The 23139-nt window shown below is 40.5% G+C and overlaps 1 protein-coding gene across 3 annotated transcripts in view; it reads left to right on the top strand.

The window, feature by feature from the left end:
* The window catches only part of LRMDA (leucine rich melanocyte differentiation associated), a 1257159-nt gene that overhangs the window by 41130 nt on the left and 1192890 nt on the right, over positions 1–23139 (top strand). Inside the window, exon 2 of one of the 3 annotated variants that reach the window (XM_032608114.1) lies at positions 18510–18651. In XM_032608114.1, coding sequence (XP_032464005.1) covers positions 18577–18651 — 75 coding nt within the window. In that variant the 5' untranslated portion in view covers positions 18510–18576. Of the gene's footprint in view, positions 1–18509; positions 18652–23139 lie in introns of those variants that run through there. The other 2 variants (XM_032608109.1, XM_032608112.1) reach the window with 2 other exon arrangements.

Consider the following 23139-nt stretch of genomic DNA (forward strand, 5'->3'; position numbering starts at 1 on the left):
CTCACCTAGGCTAGCTCTAGTAGTGGGGGTTATTGTAAGATGGTGGCAATAAGAACACAAAAATCGTCTGGGGACCCAAGAACAACTGTATAGCTGAGCCTCTCAACTTTTGTAATTCATAACTGCTCATTCATGGCCTCTCCGAGCTCCTAATGCCACTTTTTAAACTTTTTGTGGTATAATATACACACAGAAAAGTACACGTATCATTAGAATATAGCTCAATAAGTTTTCACAAACTGTAACCCACAATGAGCTCAAGAAACAGAACATTCTGTACTCCAGTACTGCCCCCCCCACCGCTAGTTCCCCTTTTTAATTTTTAAGTGAAATTCCCATCCCAACAATTTTTTCTTTCTCATTCCATGATACTTTTTTTAAAAAACATCTTTATTGGAGTATAATTGTTTTACAATGGTGTGTTAGTTTCTGCTCCATAACAAAGTGAATCAGCCATACATATACACATGTTCCCATATCTCTTCCCTCTTGCGTCTCCCTCCCTCCCACCCTCCCTAACCCAACCCTCCAGGCACTCACAAAGCACCGAGCTGATCTCCCTGTGCTATGTGGCTGCTTCCCACTAGCTATCTACCTTACGTTTGGTAGTGTATATATGTCCATGCCTCTCTCTCACTTTGTCACAGCTTACCCTTCCCCCTCCCCATATCCTCAAGTCCATTCTCTAGTAGGTCTGTGTCTTTATTCCCGTTTTGCCCCTAGGTTCTTCATGACCCTTTTTATTTTAAGATTCCATATATATGTGTTAGCATACAGTATTTGTTTTTCTCTTTCTGACTTACTTCACTCTGTATGACAGACTCTAGGTCCATCCACCTCACTGCAAATAACTCAATTTCGTTTCTTTTTATGGCTGAGTAATATTCCATTGTATATATGTGCCACATCTTCTTTGTCCATTCATCTGTTGCTCATCCCAACTTTTGTCCGCTATTAACTATGACATTTTGATTTCTGTTTTCAGTGGGTTTGGGTTTTTTTGAACAGCTTTATTGAGGTAAAATTTACATACCATAGAATTGCCCATTGTTAGTGAACAATGTGATGAATTTTAGTAAACTTATAACTGTGGTCACAATCCAGTTTTAGAACATTTCTATCATTCCCTCCAAATTACCAGTCAATTTTCAGGGCCATTTTCAGTCAATCCTGGGTTCCAGCCCTAGTCCTAGGCAACCAGGTTTTAGATTTAGGTCTACGATCCATTTAAAAAATATATAACAACTGTTTTGAGGCATAACTCACATGCCATAAAGTCCATTCTTTGAAAAGGTAAAATTCAGTGTTTTTTAAATATATATTAATTCAGTGGTTGTATAAATATCACCACTGCCTAATTCCAGAATGTTTCATCACCCCCCTCCCCGCAAAAAAAAAAATACCCATTAGCAGTCAGTCCCCATTCCTCCCTCCCCCTAGTACCTGGAAATCACTAATCTACATTTTGTCTCTATGGATTTTCCTACTATAGACATTCAATATAAATGGAATCATACAATATGAGGCTTTCTGTGTCTGGCTTCTTTCACTCAGGATAATACTTTTAAAGATTCATCCATGTTCTAGCATGTAAGAGAACTTCATTCCTTTTTATGGCCAAACAGTATTCCACTATTAGGATTTACAACATTTTTTTTTCCATTTCTCACTGATATACTTTTGAGTTGTTTCCACTCTTTGGTAGTTATGAATAATGCTGCTATGATCATTCATGTACAAGTTTTTGTGTGCACATATGTTTTCAGTTTTCTTGGACATATATCTAGGAGTAAGTAGAATTTCTAGGTCATATGCTAACTCTGTGTTTAACTTTTTGACTGTGATTCATTTGAAGTTAATCTTTGTGTATGGTATGAGGTAAGAGTCTAAGTTCATTTCTTTGCATGTGGATATCCAATTGTCCCAGCATAACTTAAAAAAAAAAAATCATGAATTAGCACTGGATTTTGTCAAATGATTTTTCTACATCTACTGAGTGAGGTATTGAAATTTCCAATTATTACTATTAAATTATCTATTTCTCCTTGAAATTATCATATGAGTTTTGTCCTTTATTCTTTTAATAATGGTTTACTATATTAATTAATCTTCAAATATTAAACCAACCTTACATTCCTATGATAAATACCACTTAGTAATGGTGTTGTATTTTTCTTAAGTTCTTTTTTTGATGTGGACCATTTTCCAAAAATTATTTATTTATTTGGCTGCATCAGGTCTTAGTCGCGGCATGTGGGATCTTTTGTTGCGGCGAGCAGGCTCTTCACTGCGGTGTGCGGCTCTCTAGTTGTAGCATGCAGGCTCAGTAGTTGCAGCACACAGGCTCTCTAGTTGTGGCATGCGGGCTCTAGAGTGCGCAGGCTCAGTACTTGTGGCCCATGAGAGTTGCCCCGTGGCACGTGGAATCTTAGTTCCCTGACCAGCGATCGAACTCGTGTCCCCTGCATTGGAACACGGATTTTTTTTTTTTAAGATTTATTTATTATTTATATATTTATTTATTTTTGGCTGTGTTGGGTCTTAGTTGCGGCATGTGGGATCTTCTTTGCAGCATGGGGGCTCTTCGTTGTGGCACGCAGCCTTCTCTCTAGTTGTGGAAAGTGGGTTTTTCACTCTCTAGTTCTGGTGTGCGTGCTCCAGGGCATGTGGGCTCTGTAGTTGTGGCAGGTGGGTTCCAGAGTGTGTGGGCTCTGTAGTTTGCAGCACACAGGCTCTCTAGTTGAGGCGCATGAGCTCAGTAGTTGTGGCACATGGGCTTAGTTGCCCCGTGGCATGTGGGATCTTAGTCCCCTGAGGGATCGAACCCACATCCCCTGCATTGTAAGGCAGATTCTTTACCACTGGACCATCACGGAAGTCCCTGGAAGGCGTATTCTTTTTTTTTGATTTGTTTGTTTGTTTATTTATTTATTTTTGGCTGCATTGGGTCTTTGTTGCTGCGCGCAGGCTTTCTCTGGTTGCGGTGAGCGGGGGCGACTCTTCGTTGTGGAGTGTGGGCTTCTCATTGTGGTGGCTTCTCATTGCGGAGAACAGGCTCTAGGCATGCGGGCTTCAGTAGTTGTGGCTCGTGGGCTCTAGAGTGCAGGCTCAGTAGTTGTGGCACACGGGCTTAGTTTCTCTGAAGCATGTGGGATATTCCTGGACCAGGGCTCGAACCTGTGTCCCCTGCATTGGCAGGCGGATTCTTAACCACTGCATCACCAGGGAAGCCCAAGGACCTTTTTTTTTTTTTTTTTTAAGTCTTTATTGAATTTGTTACAACATTGCTTCTGTTGTTGTTGTTGTTTTTTTTAATGTTTTGTTTTTCTGGCCACGAGGCATGTGGGATCTTAACTCCACAACCAGGGAGTGAACCCCCTCACCCCCTGCATTGGAAGGCAAAGTCTTAACCACTGGACCACTAGGGAAGTCCCAGTAATGGTGTTTAATCCTTTTTATATGTTGCTGAATTTAGTTTGCTAATATTTTGTTAAGGATTCTTTCATCTACGTTCATGTAGGATATTGGTTTTCTTTTTTTATGATATATTTGTCTAGCTTGGCTTTCTGGGTAAATCTAGCCTCATAGAATGAGTTGGGAAGTATCCCTCCTCCACTGTTTCCTGAATTTGTGAAGGATTGGTACTATTTCTTCTTTAAATATTTAAATTTGATTTACCAGTAAATCCATCTGGGTGTGGGCTTTTTTTTAATAGCTCTTTTTAAAAATTAATTAATTAATTAATTGGCTGTGTTGGGTTTTCGTTGCTGCACGTGGGCTTTCTCTAGTTGCGGCAAGTGGGGGCTACTCTTCATTGCAGTGCATGGGCTGCTCATTACAGTGGCTTCTCTCTCTGTAAGCATGGGCTCTAGGTGTGTGGGCTTCAGTAGTTGTGGCTCGCAGGCTCTAGAGTGCAGGCTCAGTAGTTGTGGCACACGGGCTTAGTTGCTCTGTGGCATGTGGGATCTTCCTGGACCAGAGCTCAAACCCACGTCCCCTGCATTAGCAGGCAGATTCTTAAGCACTGTATCACCAGAGAAGTCCCTGGATACGGAATTCTTGATTGAACATTTTTCTTTTCTTCTAGTATTTTAAATATGTCAATCCATTGCTTTTTAACCTTCATTGTTTCTGATGAGAAATCAGCTGTTAATTGTATTGTTGGTGGTAATTCCCTGGCAGTACAGTGGTTAAGACTCCACGCCCTCACTGCTGAGGGCCTGCGTTTGATCCCTGGTCTGGGAAATAAGATCCCACAAGCTGCACAGCATGGCAAAAAAAAATTGTATTGTTGTTCTCTTGTATGGGATGAGTTGTTTTTCACTTACTGCTTTGAAAATTTTCTTTGTCTTAGGCTTTCACCGATTCGACTGTGTGGAACCAGCTGTGAAACTCTTTGTATTGATCCTACTTAAGATTTATTGAGCTTCTTGGATATGCAGATTAATATTTTTATTATATTTAGGAAGGTTTTGGTTATTATATCTTTAAATATTTTTTATACCCCTTTCACTTTCTACTTTCTTTCTAAGATAACAATTACAGATTTGTTGGTACCCTTAATATTGCCTCACATCTTTGCACGTGTGCACAGGCTCTGTTGGCCAGGGATGTGTGGGCATCTCTGGCCCTCTTTGGTCCCTGCTATACATGCACACAGTCTCTGGTCATCCCAGGATATGTGGGAAGCTCATCAAGCCCCTGATGGCTATCTTACCACCTGCAACTTCTTGATAAATTCCTGGCTAGTCCACCAGTCCTTTGCTTGTCAGAAACAAGCCTAAAACCTCAGATTAATGGAGAGGATGCTCCTCCCTGTTTGCTAGCCACTGAGATTATCTCTTCAACTGACAGTGCTCCAAATAAATTGTGCCCCCTCCAGCATCAGTGGTGAAGCTACTGGTTTTCATGGCATTGACAAAGCTGAGGGAAGGGGAATGGGGTGTGAGCAGCCATAGACTCATGGTTTTCTTACCTAAAGCTTGGTAGTTTTAATAAATAAGTTTTTCTTAGTTGTTGTATGCCTTTGGTAGAATTCCAGAGTGTGAAATGTTTTGTTTGCTTGCTTGTTTGGCTTGGTTTGGTTTTTGTTTCTGCTAATTGACCTCCATTTAAATATTTCTTTATTTCCTCTGTAAAACATATGGACTTATGCCCTCAATACGATAAACACTTGTATGCTACTCTCCAACATGTCTACCAGTTGTGTTGTCCGCTTACTACAAATTAGTTGTATGTGTTCCTAAGCCTGTTTATGTCAGCTTTACTTGAATTTTAATTACCTTATTTATTTAAATATAACATAAACTAATAAAATCTGACTATAAAAATAATTTTTTATATTAACTAAATTGAATGTTTTAGAAAGACTTGATAAAGAAAAGTAGCAAAAAATTTAATGTTAAATTGGGTGTGCACAGACCTACTAGAGAATGGACTTGAGGACATGGGGAGGGGGAAGGGTAAGCTGTGACAAAGTGGCACATGGATGGCATGGACATGTATACACTACCAAACGTAAAATAGCTAGCTAGTGGGAAGCAGCCGCATAGCACAGGGAGGTCAGCTCGGTGCTTTGTGACCACCTAGAGGGGTGGGATAGGGAGGGTGGGAGGGAGGGAAACACAAGAGGGAAGAGATATGGGAACATATGTATATGTATAACTGTTTCACTTTGTTATAAAGCCGAAACTAACACACCACTGTAAAGCAATTGTACTCCAATAAAGATGTTAAAAAATAAGTAAATAAATAAAGTGGGTGTGCATGTAGCAGCTGGAAAACACTGGAGGAAAAAAATCACAAATATCCAGAAGGAATCTCCATGTGTGAAGGATTCTGCTTAAACTCTCATTGTACTCATAGTGTAAAAGAGACAGAGATGCTAAAATTATCTGACGAGTTTTAAAGTAGCCATGATAAAAATGCTTCAGCAAGCAATTACAAATGTATTTGCAACAAACAAAAAAAATAGAAAGACTCAATAAGAAATGGAAGATAAAAATGGAGATATTAGAGCTAAGCTAAGAATACTGTAACCAAAATTAAAAGCTCAGGGAATGGGGTCAACACTGGAATGGAAGGTAGAGCAAAGAATCAGTGAACCAGAAACTAAAACTATAGAAATTACCCAATCTGAATAAGAGTGAGAGCAAGAGAAATAAAGGAAGGAAGGAAGGGAGGGATGGAGGGAGGGAGGGAGGGAGAAAGAAAGGAAGGAAGGGAAGGAGGGAGGGAGGAAGGAAGGGATGGAGGAAGGAAGGGATGGAGGAAGGAAGAACAGAGCTTCAGAAACATGTAGGACTATAACAAAATATCTAACATTTGGGTGTCATTGAGTCCAGGAAGGAGAGGAGAAAGAGGGTGGGGCTGAAAAAGTATGAAAAGAAGTACTGGTAGAAGGAAACCTTTCCAAATTTGTCAAGAGACATAAACCTAATTCAAGAAACTGAGTGAACCCATTACAGGATAAACTCAAAGATATCTATCCTAAGATGCATCATAATTAAACTACTAAAAAGTAAAAGTAAAGAAAAATTCTTGAAAGTAGACATAAAAATGACACTTTACCTCGAGGGGAAAACAATTTGAATTACTGTTTGTTTCTCGTCAGAAACCATAGGGGCCAGAGGGGAGTGGCACAATATATTTAAGTGCTGCAAGTAAAAAACTGTCAATTCAGAGTCCTATACCAGCAAAAATATCCTTCAGGAGTGGAGAAGAAATGAAGACATTCTCTGATTAAGGAAAAGTAAAGTAATTTGTTGCTAGCAGAACTATCCTAAAAGAAAGGCAAAAGGAAGTTCTCTAAACAGAAAGGAAATGATAAAGTGAGGAACTTTAGAACATCAGGAAGAAATACTCTTCTTAAACTTTCTAATATAATGTTTGATGATTCAAGCAAATTATATAATATCTTAGCAGTTCTAAATATATATATAAGAAATGTTTAAAATAATTATAAATGGGAGAGAGTAAAGGAACACAAAGGGAGATAAGATCTCTATTCTTGACTTCAACTGGTAAAATGACATAGACCGTGACAAGTTATGTAGGTATAAAGTAATACAGCAACCACTAAAAAAAGCTATACAAAGAGATACACTCAAAAACACTATACATAAATCAAAATGGAATTTTTAAAAAGTTAAGTAATCTACTTGATGAAGAGAAAACAAAGGCAAAACAAAGAAGAAACAGAAAAAAAATTCGCTTAAGCCTTAGCATATCAGAAATTACACAAAATATAGATTATCTAAATACAATAATTAAAAGAGATGGCAGCAGGATTAAAAAACATGGCCCAACTTATACACTGTCTACACAAAAAATTACCTTCAAATATAATGATACAGCCAGATTGAAAGCAAAAGGCTGGAAAATGACATATCATGCAAGTATTAATTTTAAAAAAGCAGGAGGCGGAACCATAGAGTTGGGAACCGCACGTGGAGCTTTCGGTGGGGCGCCCAGGACGCTGGGATCCCTTGCCCGCGCAGGAAGTAACTCTGGAGACTCGAGGGAGAGCGCAGGTGGTGGCCGGGCAGGGAGAGGCGGGCCTCAGCGCAGATTGGGTCAGGCACGCTCAAGGGCAGCCCCCGAGGGCCGTCCCAGAGGCCCCAGCGCTGCCGGGGTCCTAATAGGCAGCACCGTCTTCCGCCGCACGTGGCCGCACCGCGATTCCCAAATCCAAGCGCGACAAGAAAGGTGGGCGAAGGGGGTCTTGGGACCCGGTGAGGAATTCGCGGGCTGGCCGTCACCTGCGGTAGGGGCTTCGCGGGGGAAGCACGGGGGTGGGGGCTGGAGCCGGGTCGGGTCAGGGAGCGGAGACTGCTTTGCCAGGCCTCCAGAGTTCGTCCAAGGCCGGCTGGTCGGGGAACAGCCTCTGAACACCCAGGCCGCGCCCGATCTCGCCTTGGCCCACCTTTTCCTACCTCAGCCCATCTGTCTTAGCTCTCCGTGCTCCCCCCACCGTACCGCCTTTCCCTCAACCTAGGTTTATCCCTAAGTATGGTCTTGTGTACTTGAAGTTGCTTCTGTCTGGCATGCTTGTGCTCCGGTCTTTGTATGGCTGGCTCTTTCTCAGTTGGCAGTTCGTAGGATACCTCCTAAGAGAGTATTCCTGACTATCTCTACTATGGTGAGTCTCTCTCACTCCGGCTCTCTAGCACATTCACTCAACAAATTAGAGAGGGGCCTGGCACTCTCTAGGCGTCGAAGGATACAGCAGTTACAACAAGGAAGGCCTAGAGCCCTCATCAAGCTTAATATTTTAGTTATGGGAAGTATATCCTCCCAAGGTGCCGAAAATCGAATCAGTAAATTCAGATAGTGGTAAGTCCCGTGGAGTAAGAGAGAAAGAGAAGTTGATGTTCTTTTGTGCAGTGTGGCCAGAGAAGGTCTCTGTTGAGATGACAAACGAGCAGGAACTTGAAGAAAGTAAATAAGCAACTCATGGAGTTACCTGGAAGGGTGGTGGTCCCAGGAGAGGGAACACGAACGGCAAAAGCCCTGAAGCGGGAGCATGTTTGACATGTTCTGGGGCAAGAGGTCAGCGTGGCCAGGGCAGAGTGAGCAAAAAGGAGGGAGAGGGAATTGGGCAGAGTGTGCGGGGCTTGAAAGACCTTTGCAAGGAACTGGCTTTCACACGCAGGTGAAATGGGAGGAGAGAGCTCGAGCAGAGGAATGATGGGGTTCAACTTTACTTTTAAAAAGATCACCCTAGTTGCTTTGTTGAGAATAGACAGGGAAGGTGGGGGCAGTGTGCAGGGGTGCAAGCAGCAAGGCTAGCAGTAATCCAAGAGAGCATGGTGCTGGCTAGGTCCACAGTTGTAGCAGTGGAAATGTTGGAAAATGGACAACTGTATTTTGTTTGCCCTCCTGTGCTGCACTTGCCCCTGAATGGCGTGATTACCTTTCTAGATGTGTGCTTCGTGAAGAGGGACTGACTGCGTGCCAGGCAGGATGAATAAGAAGCGGCCTCCTCCTAGGAGCCAGGGCTTTGCATTTGATGCTCTGTTAAGCGTTTGTGGAATGATTGGGTTCTGTGGAGGGAGCCCTGGTCAGATCTGGCAAATGTCAAACCCTTCTGGTTAAGGGGCAAATTGGGCCCCAGCTGTTGCTGGAGAAGAGGTGCTTGTCCCTTCCCAAAGATGCGTTGTTGCATCCATGGGTCCAAATTGCAAGACAGGGTGTAGCAGAGGAGATACAGTCCCCAGCCCAGAGCAGCCACAGACGGTCTCTGTGTACCACAGCAGCACAGGGACGCACCTCAGCCAGCAGCTAGCTCAGCCACTGGCAGGGCCCCCAGAGCCTCCACACCTCAGTAGGGAGTTTTCGCTTCGCCTCAGGGGAGCTAAGGAATACCTAGTAAAAAAGAAAAAAAAGAAAGCAGGAGTGACTTAGATACAACAGACCAATTTCAACACCAACTACCACAATTCACCCAGTATGAAATAGATAGATATATACTATCCTATATTAAGGATATTGAATTCATAATTTAAAAAAACTCCCAAATAAGAAATCTCCAGGCCCAGATGGTTTTACAGGCGAATTCTACAAAATGTTTAAAGGAGAATTAACACTAGTTCTATACAGTCTTTTGTAGAAAGTTGAAGAGGAGGGCACACTTCCAAATTCATTTCATGAGGATAATATTACCTTGTTACCCAAAATCAGCTATGTTCATACAAAAAAAGAAAACTATAGACCAATAACCCTCATGAATATAGATTTAAAAATCCTTTAAAAAATTAGCAAATAGAATTCAGCAGTATATCAAAAGAATTATGCACCATGACTAAGTGGAGTTTATTGCAAGGATACAAAGCTGGATCAATATTCAAAATTATATTAATGTAATCTACTATATTAATAAGCTAAAGAAAAAAAATCACATTATTATTGATGCATAAAAAGTTTTGACAAAATTCAACACCCATTCATGGTGTTGAAATTCTCAGAAAGGGGACTTCCCTGGTGGTGCAATGGATAAGACTCCACGCTCCCAAGGCAGGGGGCCTGGGTTTGACCCCTGGTCAGGGAACTAGATTCCACGTGCATGCAGCAACTAAGAGTTCACATGCCACAACTCAGGAGCCCACGTGCTGCAGTTAAGGAGCTGGCGAGCCACAACTAAGGAGCCTGCCTGCCACAACAAAGATCTGGTGCAACCAAATAAATAAATAAATAAATTCTCACAAAATGCTTAAAAAAAAGAAAAGAAACTCTCAGAAAAATAGGAATAGAGGAGAACTTCCTCAACTTGATAAAAAGAATCTACAAAAAATCTACAACTAACATTATAGTTAATGATAAAAGACCTAATCTCTCCCCCTTAAGTTCACAAGGTAAAAATGTTTGCTGTAACCACTCTTGTTCAATGTAGTGCTGGAAGTTCTAGCCAGTGCAATAAGGCCAGAAAAGGAAATAAATGGCTTGCAGATTGGAAAACCATTTGGTAAATAAGAAATGAAAACTATGTTCACACAAAAACCTTTACATGAATGTTTTATAGCACTTTATGTATAACAGGCAACAAGAGGAAACAACCCAGATGTCCTTCAATGGGTGAAGGGTTAAACTGTGATATATCCACACCATGGAATACTACTCGATGATTAAAAGGAACAAGCTATGGGTACACACAACAACCTGGATGAATCTCCAGAGAATTATGCTAAGTGAAAAAAAGCCAACCCCAAAAGTTTCCATACTGAATGATTCCATCTATATCCGGTTCTTGAAATGAGAAAATTATAGAATGGAGAGCACATTAGTGATTACCAGGGGCTAAGGTGGGGGTTGGAACATGAGGGAAGTGGGTATGGCTATGAAAGAATAACATAAGGGATGAAAATGTTCTACATCTACATCTTGACTGTATCTATGTGAATATCCTGGTTATGGTATCATGGTACCGTTTTGCAAGATGTTACTATTCAGAGAAACTGGGTAAAGGGTATGCAGGATCACTCTGTATTACATAAAAACAAAAAGTTTAATTTAAAAAAAACCTGGACTCTCTTAATCGTCTATATGTGTGTCACCTGTGATACTTAGAAGAATTAATAAAATATTCTTCGTTGAAAAATCTATGTCGGCCAGCGGGAGATGTGGCAGGCGAGCAGTTCTGCTCCGAGGGCGTAAGTGCGTGCCCAGGTTTCGGCCGCTGACCAGCAGCAACATGGTGGCACCAGTGCTGGAGACCGCTCACGTGTTTTGCTGCCCGAACCGGGTGTGGGGAGGCCTGAGCTGGAGCTCCAGGCCCGGAGGAGTTCTGGCCTTCGGCACGTCCTGTTCCGTGGTGCTCTATGACCCTCAGAAAAGTGTTGTTATTACCAACCTGAATGGTCACACTGCTCGAGTCGATTGCATACAGTGGATTTGTAAACAGGATGGTTCTCCTTCTACTGAATTAGTTTCTGGAGGATCTGATATTCAAGTGGTTCACTGGGATATAGAGAATAATCAGGCATTTGGAAGTCACTGAGGATTTCTAAGCAGCGGAGTATGCATACCAAAGAAGATGAATCTGATGGGACTGTGCCAAATTAGGATAGGAAAAAGAATATGAAGGAAGAGATATGGGATATAGTTTTGAAGGAAAATGATTTTGGCATTGACTAGATAGTTGTCAAAGGAGTGGGGAGCTATTGAGTAGAGGAGTGAGAAATCAAAAAGAGTGGGATTCTGGCTCAGGGCTCTGGAAGAAAGATACTTCTACAAAGCAAAATAGGCAAGTGGGAGGGAAGATGTGGAATTCAGTTGTTAACATGTTACTTGTATTGCTAGCCAGAGAGAGGGGCCAGGTGTGGAGGAGGGGATCGTGGAGTCACTTAGACTTGAATGAGAGTTCTAATGGTTGTGTAGCAAAGCAGCTCCTGTGTAGACTTACCTTGGCAGAGGAATCCAGAGAGAGACATCTGCGCACTCAGTTTTGAGACCTTGAGTTGAGATTTGCAAGACTTTTTCCTCAGTGCTGCCCTAAGCTTCTGCCAGTAGAGAGGATAGCAGGCTGAGTATCTGGTGGCAGACAGTGAATTTAGAGATGGACCAGAAAGTAGAATGTGAGGCCAGACAGGGAGGAAGAGAGGAGGAGGATGAAAGGGGCTTCCCTGGTGGCGCAGTGGTTGGGAGTCTGCCTGCCCATGCAGGGGACACGGGTTCGTGCCCCGGTCCAGGAAGATCCCACATGCCGTGGAGCGGCTGGGCCCGTGAGCCATGGCCGCTGAGCCTGCGCATCCGGAGCCTGTGCTCCGCAACGGGAGAGGCCACAACAGTGAGAGGCCCGTGTACTGCAAAAAAAAAAAAAAAAAAAAAAAAAGAGGGATGAAGGGAATAAGAGGATTTGGGGGAAGAAGTCACATATTTGAACCTTGGAGGCTTAAAGGTTCCTCCTGGTATACATTTCCATGCACACAGGTGTTCACTACATCTTGACTTCTGATAAAAGGAAATAATTCTAAGCTGGTATCATGAGAGATTTGAGTCTTTGAACAGTGGGCATCGTTTTTTTAAAAGCCGGTGAACTTAAGAGATTTGTTTTGTTTGAGCGTTTAAGATTCTCTAGTGGTTGAAATACAACCCTGCTTAAAAGATGTGAAGTGACATAGAAAACAAACTTATGGTTACTAAAGGGGAAAGGGGGTGGGAGTGGGGATAAATTAGGAGTTTGGGATTAGCAGATACAAACTACTATATATAAAATAGATAACGTCCTACTGTATAGCACAGGGAACTATATTCAGTATCCTGTAATAAATCATAATGGAAAAGAATATGTATATATATATAACTGTACACCAGAAACTAACACAATGCAACATTGTAAATCAACTGTACTTCAATTTAAAAAAATAAAATAGAAAAAAAACTATGTCATCATTGGTATATTCTGTCAAATACTAAGGGAGATATGTTAAAATAATCCGTCATGATTGGGAAGTGTCTATTTCTCCTTTTAGGTCTGTCAATTTCTGTTTTATATATTTTGAGACTATATTATTTCATGCATATACATTTAGAATTATTCAATCCTATTGGTTGATTGTGCTTTTAATCACTATGAAGTCTCTCTCTTAATTTCTTGTGATGCTTTTTGCTTTAAAGTCTATTTTGTCTGATTTTAGTATAGTGACACCATCTCTCTTTTCGTTAGTATTTACATAGAACTCCCCCCATTCTTCTACTTAAAAATTTTTCTGTATCTTTATTTTTAAAGGATGTCTCTTGTAAACAACATATGCAATTGTTTTTATGTAATATAATATTACAATTTTTGTCTTTTAATTGGAGTATCTTGTTCACTTACATTTAATATAACTACAAATATATTTGGGTTTACATCTACCATTTTATTTCTTCAGTATTTATCCCACATATTCTATATTCCTTTTTTCTCTCACTTCTTGACTTCTTTTCAATTAAACAAATATGTTTATTATTCCATTTCTTCCCTCTCTTATCTTGTTAATTATAAATTCTATTATTATTTTAATAGTTACTTTAGAGCATTCAACATATATCTTTGACTTATTAAAGTCTAATATAAAATAGTACTTTTAGCACTTTTCATATCATTCAAGGACTTTAGAATACTTTAATTCCATTTCCTACCTCCAGTTTTTATGCTATTATTTTCATATGTTTTAATTCTACATATATTTTACTCCTTACATGATATTATTATTTTTCTGTAGAAACAATATTCATTTTTTCATTTGTTACAGTTAACAGTTTGCATTTCATTTGGGGTTCTCTCCATATCTTGGTTGATTTTTTTTAAAGTTTAAATATAGTAAACTTTATTTTTTGTTTTGTATGGTTTTATGGGTTTTGTCAAATGCACCGAGTCATTTGGTGACTCTCAGAGTGGCACAGAGCCACCACCAAAACCTCTTGATATAGAACAGTCTATCATCCCTAAATTCCTTTGTGCTATCCCCTTATAGTCTACTCTGTTCCCACCTCCAACCTCTAGAAATATATGTAGCCTTCTGGGTCTGACTTCTTTCACTTAGCAATATACATATAGGATTCATACATGTTATTGTGTGAATCAATAGATTGTTTCTTTTTATTGCCGAGTAGTATTCTATTGTATAGTTGTACTATACTTTATCCATTTGCTAGTTGAAAGACATCTGAGTGGCTTCCAGTTTGGAGCAATTATGAATAAAGTTCCTATAAACATTAATTTATCATAAGCATACATTTTTATTTCTCTTAGATAAATACCTAGTAGTAGGATTGCTGGGTCATATGGTTATACATATGTTTAATTTTTTAAGAAACTGCCAAATTGTTTTTCAAACAATTTGCATCTCCATCAGCAACATTTGAGGCTTCCAGTTACTCCACATCCTCATCACTACTTGGTATTATCAGTCTTTTTAGTTTTAGCCGTTCTAGTAGGTATGTAGTGGTATCTCACGGTAGTTTTTTTTTTTTTTGCGGTACGCAGGCCTCTCACTGCTGTGGCCTCTCCCGTTGCGGAGCACAGGCTCCGGACGCGCAGGCTCAGCGGCCATGGCTCATGGGCCCAGCCGCTCCGCGGCATGTGGGATCTTCCCGGACCGGGGCACGAACCCACGTCCCCTGCATCGGCAGGCGGACTCTCAACCACTGTGCCACCAGGGAAGCCCTCATGGTAGTTTTAATTTGGTTATCCCTAATGACTAATTATGCTGAGCAGGTTTTAATGTGCTTATTTGCCACCCATATATCTTCTTTGGTGGAGTGTGTGTTTGGAACTTTCGGCAAGTTAGATATTGGGTTCCTTGTTGTTTTTTTTTATTGTTCAGCTTTTAGAGTTATTTATATGTTCTGTATACAAGTCTTTGTCAGAAATATGATTTGCATATATTTTCTTCCAGTCCGTGGCTTGCTTTTGAATTCTCTTATCAGTGTCTTTTGCAAAGCAAGAATTTTTAATTTTAATAAAGTTCAAATTATCATTTTTCTTTCATGGATCATGCTTTTGTGGATTGTGCTTTCAGTGTCTAGAAATTCTTTACCTAATGTAGGGTCATGCAGATTTTCTCATGTATTTCTACTAGAAGTTTTGTAGTTTCACATTATACATTTAGGTTTATGATCCATTTTGAGTTAATTTTAAAAAACATTTTATTTTATTGAGATATAATTCACATACCATAAAATTCACACTTTGAAAGTGTTTTTAGTGGTTTTTAGTATATTCACAAGGTTATGCAGCCATCACCGCTATCTAATTCCAGAGCATTTCATCATCTGAAAAAGAAACCCCAGAACTCAATAGCAATCACTGCCCCTTGCCCCTCCCCCAGCCTTAGGCAACCACTAATCTACTTTTTGCCTCTATAGATTCTTTCACTTAGCATTGTTCTCAAGTTTCATCCATTTTGTAGCATGTATTGGTATTTCATTCCTTTTTATTGCTGAATAGTGTTCCATTGTATAGATACATACATATTATCCATTCATCGTTCAGTGGACATTTGGATTGTTTTGGCTATTATGAATAATCCTGCTATGAACATTCATGTACAAGTTTGTGTGTGAACACATACTTTCAGTTATCTTGCATATATACTTAGGAGTGGTTGAGTTAATTTTTTTTTTTTTGAGTTAATTTTTATATAAGGTGTGAGGCATGGGTTGAGTTTCTTTTTTTTCTCTTTTTTTTTTTTTGCATATGGACATCTAATTATTCCAACACCACTTATCGAAATAACTATCCTTTCTCCATTGAATTGCCTTTGACCCTTGTTAAAAATCAGTTGAGGGCTTCCCTGGTGGCGCAGTGGTTAAGGATCCTCCTGCCAATGCAGGGGGCTCAGGTTCGAGCCTTGGTCTGGGAAGGTCCCCCATGCCACGGAGCAACTAAGCCCGTGCGCCACAACTACTGAGCCTACGCTCTGGAGCCCGCAAGCCGCAACTACTGAAGCCCGTGCAACAAGAGAAGCCACCACAATGAGAAGCCTGCGCACCCCAGTGAAGAGTATCCCCTGCTCACCGCAACTAGAGAAAGCCCACATGCAGCAATGAAGACCCAACGCAGCCAAAAATAAATAAATAAATTTTAAAAAATCAGTTGAGTGTATCTTGACTGTTTTGTTCCATTGATCTATATGTCTTTTCTGCTAATGCCACACTATCTTGATTACCATACTTTTTTAAGCTTTGAATTTAGGTAGTTTGATTCCTTCAACATTTGTCTTCCTTTTCAAAATTGTCATTCTAGATCCTTTGCCCTTGTCTCATACATTTTAGAATCAGCTGGTCAGTAATGATTCAAAAAAGTATACTGAGATTTTGATTGGGATTGCATTGAATGTATAGATCAATGGGGGGGGATTGTTATCTTACCAATTTGATTCTTCCAATCCATAAACATGGATTATCTTTTTATTTATTTAGGTCTTTGGTTTCTTTCATCAATATTTTGTAGTTTTCAACACACAGATCCTGTACATATCTGTTAGATTTATAACTAAGTCTTTCATTTTTGGGGTGCTATTGTAAATTGTATTGTTTTTAAAATTTTGAATCCAGTGTTCATTGCTGATATATAGAAATACAATAAAATTTTGTATATTGACCTTGTATCCTGTACCTTTGTTAAACTCACTTATTAGTTCTAGGAGCTTTTTTCCTTAAAGTTCACTCTTATTTATTTATTTATTTTTGGCTGTGTTGGGTCCTCGTTGCTGCACGGGCTTTCTCTAGTTGTGGTGAGCAGAGGCCACTTTTTGTTGCGGTGCATGGGCTTCTCATTGCATTGGCCTCTCGTTGTGGAGCATGGGCTCTAGGTGCACGGACTTCAACAGTTGTGGCATGTGGGCTCAGTAGCTGTGGCTCTTGGCCTCTAGAGCGCAGGATCAGTAGTTGTGGCACATGGGCTTAGTTGCTCCACGGCATGTGGGATCTTCCCGGATCAGGGATCGAACCCTTGTCCCCTGAATTGGCAGGCAGATTCTTAACCACTGCACCACCAGGGAAGTCCGTAGGAGTGCTTTTTTGTAGATTATTTGGAGTTTTCTCTGTAGACAACGTAATCATTATAGTTTTATATACATTTTGACCCTTTCTGTTGCTCTTCATTCCTTCCTGAATATCTTCGATTTCATCTGGGATTGTTTTCCTTTTTGTAGGACTTTCTTTAGGTCTTTTTTTTTTTTTTTGATGTTGGTCTGTTGGTTAAATATTTTAATTTTTGTCTGAAAATGTCTTATTTTCATTTATTTTTAAGGAATGTTTTTTGCGAGATGTATTATTCTGAGTTGACAATTATTTTCTTTCAAAACTTTGAAGATATCCTTTGTTGTTCTGGCCTCCATTATTTCTGTAGAGAAGTCAGTTGCTGCTGTTGTTACTTCTTTGAAGATAATATTCCTTTTTCTCTCTGTTTTTTAGGGTTTTTCTTTGCCTTGTCTTTCAGCAGTTTTACTTTGATGTGCCAAAGGTGTGGATGTAGTTTTCTTGGTATTTACCCTGCCTAGGCTTCTTAACATTTCTTAAATACATAGCTTGTGTTTTTTTGTTTCTTTTGAAAAATTCTTAGTCAATAATCAGTCTCTTCAAATACTGCTTTTGCTCTGTTTTCTCTCTTCTCCCCTTATGGGAAAATTACACATATTTTGTGCCTTTTCACTTTGTTCATATCTTTCATTTCCTTTCTGTATTTTCTATTTTTTCTCCCTTTGCTTCAGTCCTATTAGTAGCTAGTTTTCTAGTCGTCTCTTCAGCTGTGTTTACTTTGTGGTTAAACCCGTCTATCCAGTTCTTAATTTCATTCATTATATTTTCCAGTTTTAAAATTTCTATTTGATTTTTTGGATAGATTCTAGTTCTCCACTGAAAATTTTCTACTTGTAATTTGTTTTCTTAAATATATTGATGATAGTTCATTTAAAATTGTTTCTGCTAATTCTCGTATATGAATTACCTGTAAGTCTGTTTTTATTATTTGGTCTTTCTCTGGTTTTTGGTCACTTGGTTTTGTCTCCTGGTAAGTCTGGTAACTTTTGGTTGAATGATGGACATTGTGGATAAAAAATTATGGTGGAAATTTGAGCTTGAATGTTATCTTCCTTCAGAGGGGGTTTGCTTTTACTTGAGGTCAGGGTTAGATCATCTTAATCTAGATTGAGATGGTTTAAATCTGGGTTTCAGCTCTTTTGATGGCTCATCTCTTAACATATCCTAGAAGTAAGGTTAGCCCTTAGTTTTAGGCTATAACTTGTCAGGTGTCCCAGCTGAAAGCTGGAGATGTTTGCTAAATTTCCTATGTTTTGGCATCCCAGAACTCATTTTTAAAATCCTCAGTCCCAGGAGACTGCTGAATATCTACTCAGCATCTGGGCCCCTCAGATGTTGGTTTACAAATCTGCAAATGCCTGCAGGGGAAGAATGTGACCAGATATCAGGTTCACACAATGTACTTCTTTTATCTTAGTGATCTTGGCCTCTCAAGTCTTCAGTGCCCTGGTAACTTTTCTTTTTGTTCAAACTTGCTTTCCTAGTTGTGGTTGGTGAAGAAGTTGGTCTGATACAAGCTAATCCACCATATCCAGAAGCAATACAAAGAGCATGGTCTTTGGAGCCAGAACTCCAGGATTCAAATCTTCAGTTCCATCATTTACTTGTCCTGTGATCATGAACAAGGTATTAACTTTTTTTGAGCCTCACTTTTCTCATTACTAAAATGGTCATAATAACAGTAGCTACCTTATAGGGTTATTTTGATGATTTAACAAGTATTATATATAAAGTAGTATGTGTGTGTGTGTATATATATATATATATATATATATTATATATAATATACTTTCCTACTTACCTTCTTGTTCTGGCCCTCCATTGTTTCCATAGAGAAGTCAGTTATTGTATATATTACTACTTTGAAGGTAGTATTCCTTTTTTTTCTCTGACTGTTTTTAAGGTTTTCTTTGCTTTGTCTTTTGACAGTTTTACTCTGATGTGCAGAAGTGTGGGTATGGTTTTCTTTTTATTTATCCTGGTCTGGGCTTCTTAGCATTTCTTACATCATATATACTTTAAAGTATATAATATATATATCTAAGAAAAGTGCCTGGAATCCAAAAATATGCTGTATTGTTATTTGCTCTTATTATTTTTACTTGATGTGGTCATCTTTCCAGTTAGTGTTGTTTTCCACTGTGTTTTGTCATTTACAAATCCTCAATAGGCTCTGCCGGCTAGTAGATGAAGTCCAAACTCTACACCTGTAGTTCTCAGCCTTGGTGGCATATTGGAATAACCTGTGATATTTTTAAAATTCTGAGGCCCAAGTCAAACCAGGCCAATTACATCAGAACTTTTTTTTTTTTTTTTTTTGCGGTATGCGCGCCTCTCCCTGTTGTGGCCTCTCCGTTGCGGAGCACAGGCTCCAGACTCGCAGGCTCAGTGGCCATGGCTCACGGGCCCAGCCGCTCCGCGTCATGTGGATCCTCCCAGACCGGGGCACAAACCCATGTCCCCTGCATCAGCAGGCGGACTCTCAACCACTGGGCCACCAGGGAAGCCCCATCAGAACTTTTAAGGTGGGATACAGATATTAATCAGTATTTTTTAAAGAGCCTCAGGTGATTCCAATGTTCAGCCAATGCTGGGGGCTCTCACACCTCCTCCTCTGCTCTTCGAGCCACTTTTGAGGGCCTGGAGAAGTGCCTGAGACACTACATGCTTCTAGAGAGGAGAGAGGAAATGGATGCAAAGAAAAGAGGAAAATAACTCACGGTGGTACCATAGGAACGTACTTGTGGGAATTCTCATTCTTTGGAGAAACAGCAGACTCCAGCTGTGTGCTCTGTTTTGTGGTTTTCTTTTGGGAGGGGGCAACGTCAATGACCCCCCCTTCTATCTCCACATCAAGCCATCTCTCAATTCACTCTCACCTTTCCGTCCCAAATCTTACCTCCCTCTCTTTATTCAAAGAGTTGTTGAAATATCTCCTCCCTCTAAGAAGGTTTTTTGGTTTGTTTGGAGAAGGTACCTTCTCACAGATACTAAAAAATTATTCAAGGATGTCCTGTCCAAGGAGGGGTATGGGGGCTAAGGATGGGCACTTGGGACGGCCAGAGGGCCCAGGTGACTTGACAGGAGGTGAGAAAGGAGCATTGGAAAGGAGATGGGAGAGCCTCTGGAAAACTTATCAGATCATAAAATGTCACCTAGGCTAACCATCTGAATGTTTACAAAACTCCTTAGTGTGTTCCACTGATGGTAGAATTTTTAGGCCACTGTGACATGCTGGTGGGGCGATATTTTTCAAGAGATAAAGGGAGAAGGCTTAGACAGGTGCCTGTCTGACGCCACATGGGGCAGGCATCTGCCAGCAGGGAGCCAAGCCCTTTGTACCACCTCTGCTGATGCCTTCAGGAAGCGGTGTCCTGGCTGGAAAGGAAGAGGCTGGGGAGAGGGGAATGGTGCGGTAGGGAATAATTTTAAACACTTTGGTGCTACGTAAGCTGTGAAGACATAGCATGTAGGTCTTCATGAGCCAACCAGCTGTGTTTCTCCTGAGCCAATGGGGTGGTGGGTTGTGAAGTTCTGTGATTCAGGATGCTTTCCCGGGCTGCCCCTGCTTTAGACAGGGAGCAGGAGCAAGTGGACATGAGATTTAAAATAATAATAATTGTATATAGTGCAGGGAAACAGGTCTCTCACCTCTAGGATGGGAGAATAAATTCGTTCAATTTTTCTTAAAGCATGTGAGCAGCATGAATCCAGTCTTAAAAATGTTCCTGCGCTTTGACCCAGCAATTCCACTTCTAGGAATATGTTCTAAGGAAGCAGGTGACAAGTGCACAATGATCTATGGTATACTGACATTCATTATAAGCTTGTTCACTAAAAACAACCAAAATGTCCAGCAATTAGGCATTAAAATAATGACTGGGAATATAGAATGCTATGCAGCTAGTAAAAAGGACACTGCTACTCCTCCATAGTCATTTAAATGGAACGATGTTTATTATATTTTAAGCAAGAAACGCAGGTCCCAGAAACTACATTCACTGTGACCCTATTTCATTATTTTGGTAATTTTTTTTTTTCCTCCCAGACCATTTTATTGAAGATGAATGACTTCATGCTAATGCCTGTATCATGTGGGTAGCCATGTTTTACACAGACTACTGCCAGGAGTAGTTTATTACTACCAATAATGTGTGAATTACTTTGCATAGTGTCTGACATATCGTAGGTGCATAGAGGTAGAAAAAGTAAATATTACTTTCAGAAAGTCTCTTTAACTGTTAAAGAGACTTTACCTCTCTAGAGTGGTTTAGCATTTTAATAGAATAGAAAGTATGATACAAAAATTGGCAAAGTTTGCTGGCCAGAAATCATGTAGTTGGTATGATTTCAATTTGAAAAAACACAGTACATGTGCCCATAAGGAAAGTCTGTAAAGATATCTTTATCTCATTAACAGTGTTTGAGTAATGTTGGGTATATGAGTCGTTTTTATGTCCCTTTTTTTTTTGCTTTAATACACCCAACCTCCTGTGATAGAATAGACCTGTCTTTATTACTCTTTCTCTTCACTCAAAAGTCTAAAAAAAAAAACCCAGGCTTTAATTACTGATATAAAGTAAAACAATAACTTGTTGGTTGGCTGAGAATTGCTGGAAATTAATAAATAGTTTGGAAATTATTTAGTAAATGCTAATTACTTAGGCAAAGTAATTAAAATATTTATAAGCGAACACCCATAAAACACCACCAAGCAAATACATTGCTCAATAAATGGTTTAATTAGTATTTCATTACTAGAAATTAAATCTCGGTAACCAAACATTACTACAAATTACATGTAGGATGGACAACTTGTTTCACTGCTATTAATGATTTCAATTACAAAGTTTGTGCAAAGTCTAATTCCTTCCTGCTTCTCCCGCCTTCCTCCTGTGCCCACCTGGGCGAGTTCCCACACACTAGGGCCTGAGTTAGGATGTTTGGGGCTGGGCTGACACCTTCCACATTGTTGGAAATCCCGGATTAACAGTTTCCCTCAGCTTATTTCCCAGCTGTCTTGCAGAAATACTAGCCCTGGGTGCCTCTTAATCAGCTGGAATCAGCCTCCAGGAGCTGGTGGGCTTCTTACACAGATATACTCTCCTCTGGAGTCTCCTAAATCACTTGGCTGCAAGGCCCGATTTCCTCCTCATGTCTGTGCCAAGGCCTTCCAGCACTGGGTTGTGCTCCTTGTTCAGCTCTCAGGCTGGGCCAGGTTGCTGCTAAGTCATAAAAGGGCATCTTCACGCCGATGAGAAAAAAGGAGTCCCTTCCCTCCGGACAGATGTAGTCACTGTGAGGGTGGATTTTTGCCCCAACGTTGTTCTTTCTCAGGTTCCCAGGGAACAGACTCTGAGACTCGAGATTTGCGTGCAGGCGTCTTACTGAGGAGTGTTCTCAGGAATAGCCCCTGAGTGAGGGAGTGAGGAAGTAGGATGGGGTAGAGGGAAAAGTTGGACCACAACCGCACGGGAAGCTCCTGGATTGAGGCAAGGAAGGGGGCAAGGCCATTTGTTATTTCAAACGAGCAGACATCACTCTGGACTGATGTGCCTCTTTTGGCTGAGGACAGGTCCGGAGGGACTTGGTTGCCAGCCATTAACAGCCACCACTCCCAGCAGCTAGAGGAATGAGTGCTTTTGGCTCTGAGGAGAAATATGGGCAGCATCCACTACATCCCCTTGTGTCATGGACAACCTGAGCAACCACACAGGAAGGTCCTTCTGGGGGTGGCCTGAGGCCAATGAGTTGAATGGGCATGAGTTGTCCCATTGTTTTACTGGGACTGGGAGGGTCTTACTTCTGCAGTTAGGGTGGATCCCCACTTAGGTACAAGCTGGGACTTATGACTAGGCTGTAAGCTCCATGCGGGTTAGGTCTGGTCTCATGGTATCCCCAGAAACTTAGCACAGTTTGTGGCTCAATTAATATTTGCTGATTGAATCTATAGTAATAAAGACAGTCACCTAAATGCATTAATATAAGCTGTATTACAATTGATGAAGGGAAATACATAGAATGTGACCTAGGAGGGGTCAGGGAAGCTCCCTCAAAGAAATGACATGAGCTGAGACCCAAGGGATGGGTAAGAGTGGGTCAGGCAGAGTGGAC

This window comes from Phocoena sinus, chromosome 16 (genome assembly GCF_008692025.1).
Source record: "Phocoena sinus isolate mPhoSin1 chromosome 16, mPhoSin1.pri, whole genome shotgun sequence".
NCBI classification, from domain to species: Eukaryota; Metazoa; Chordata; class Mammalia; order Artiodactyla; family Phocoenidae; genus Phocoena; species Phocoena sinus.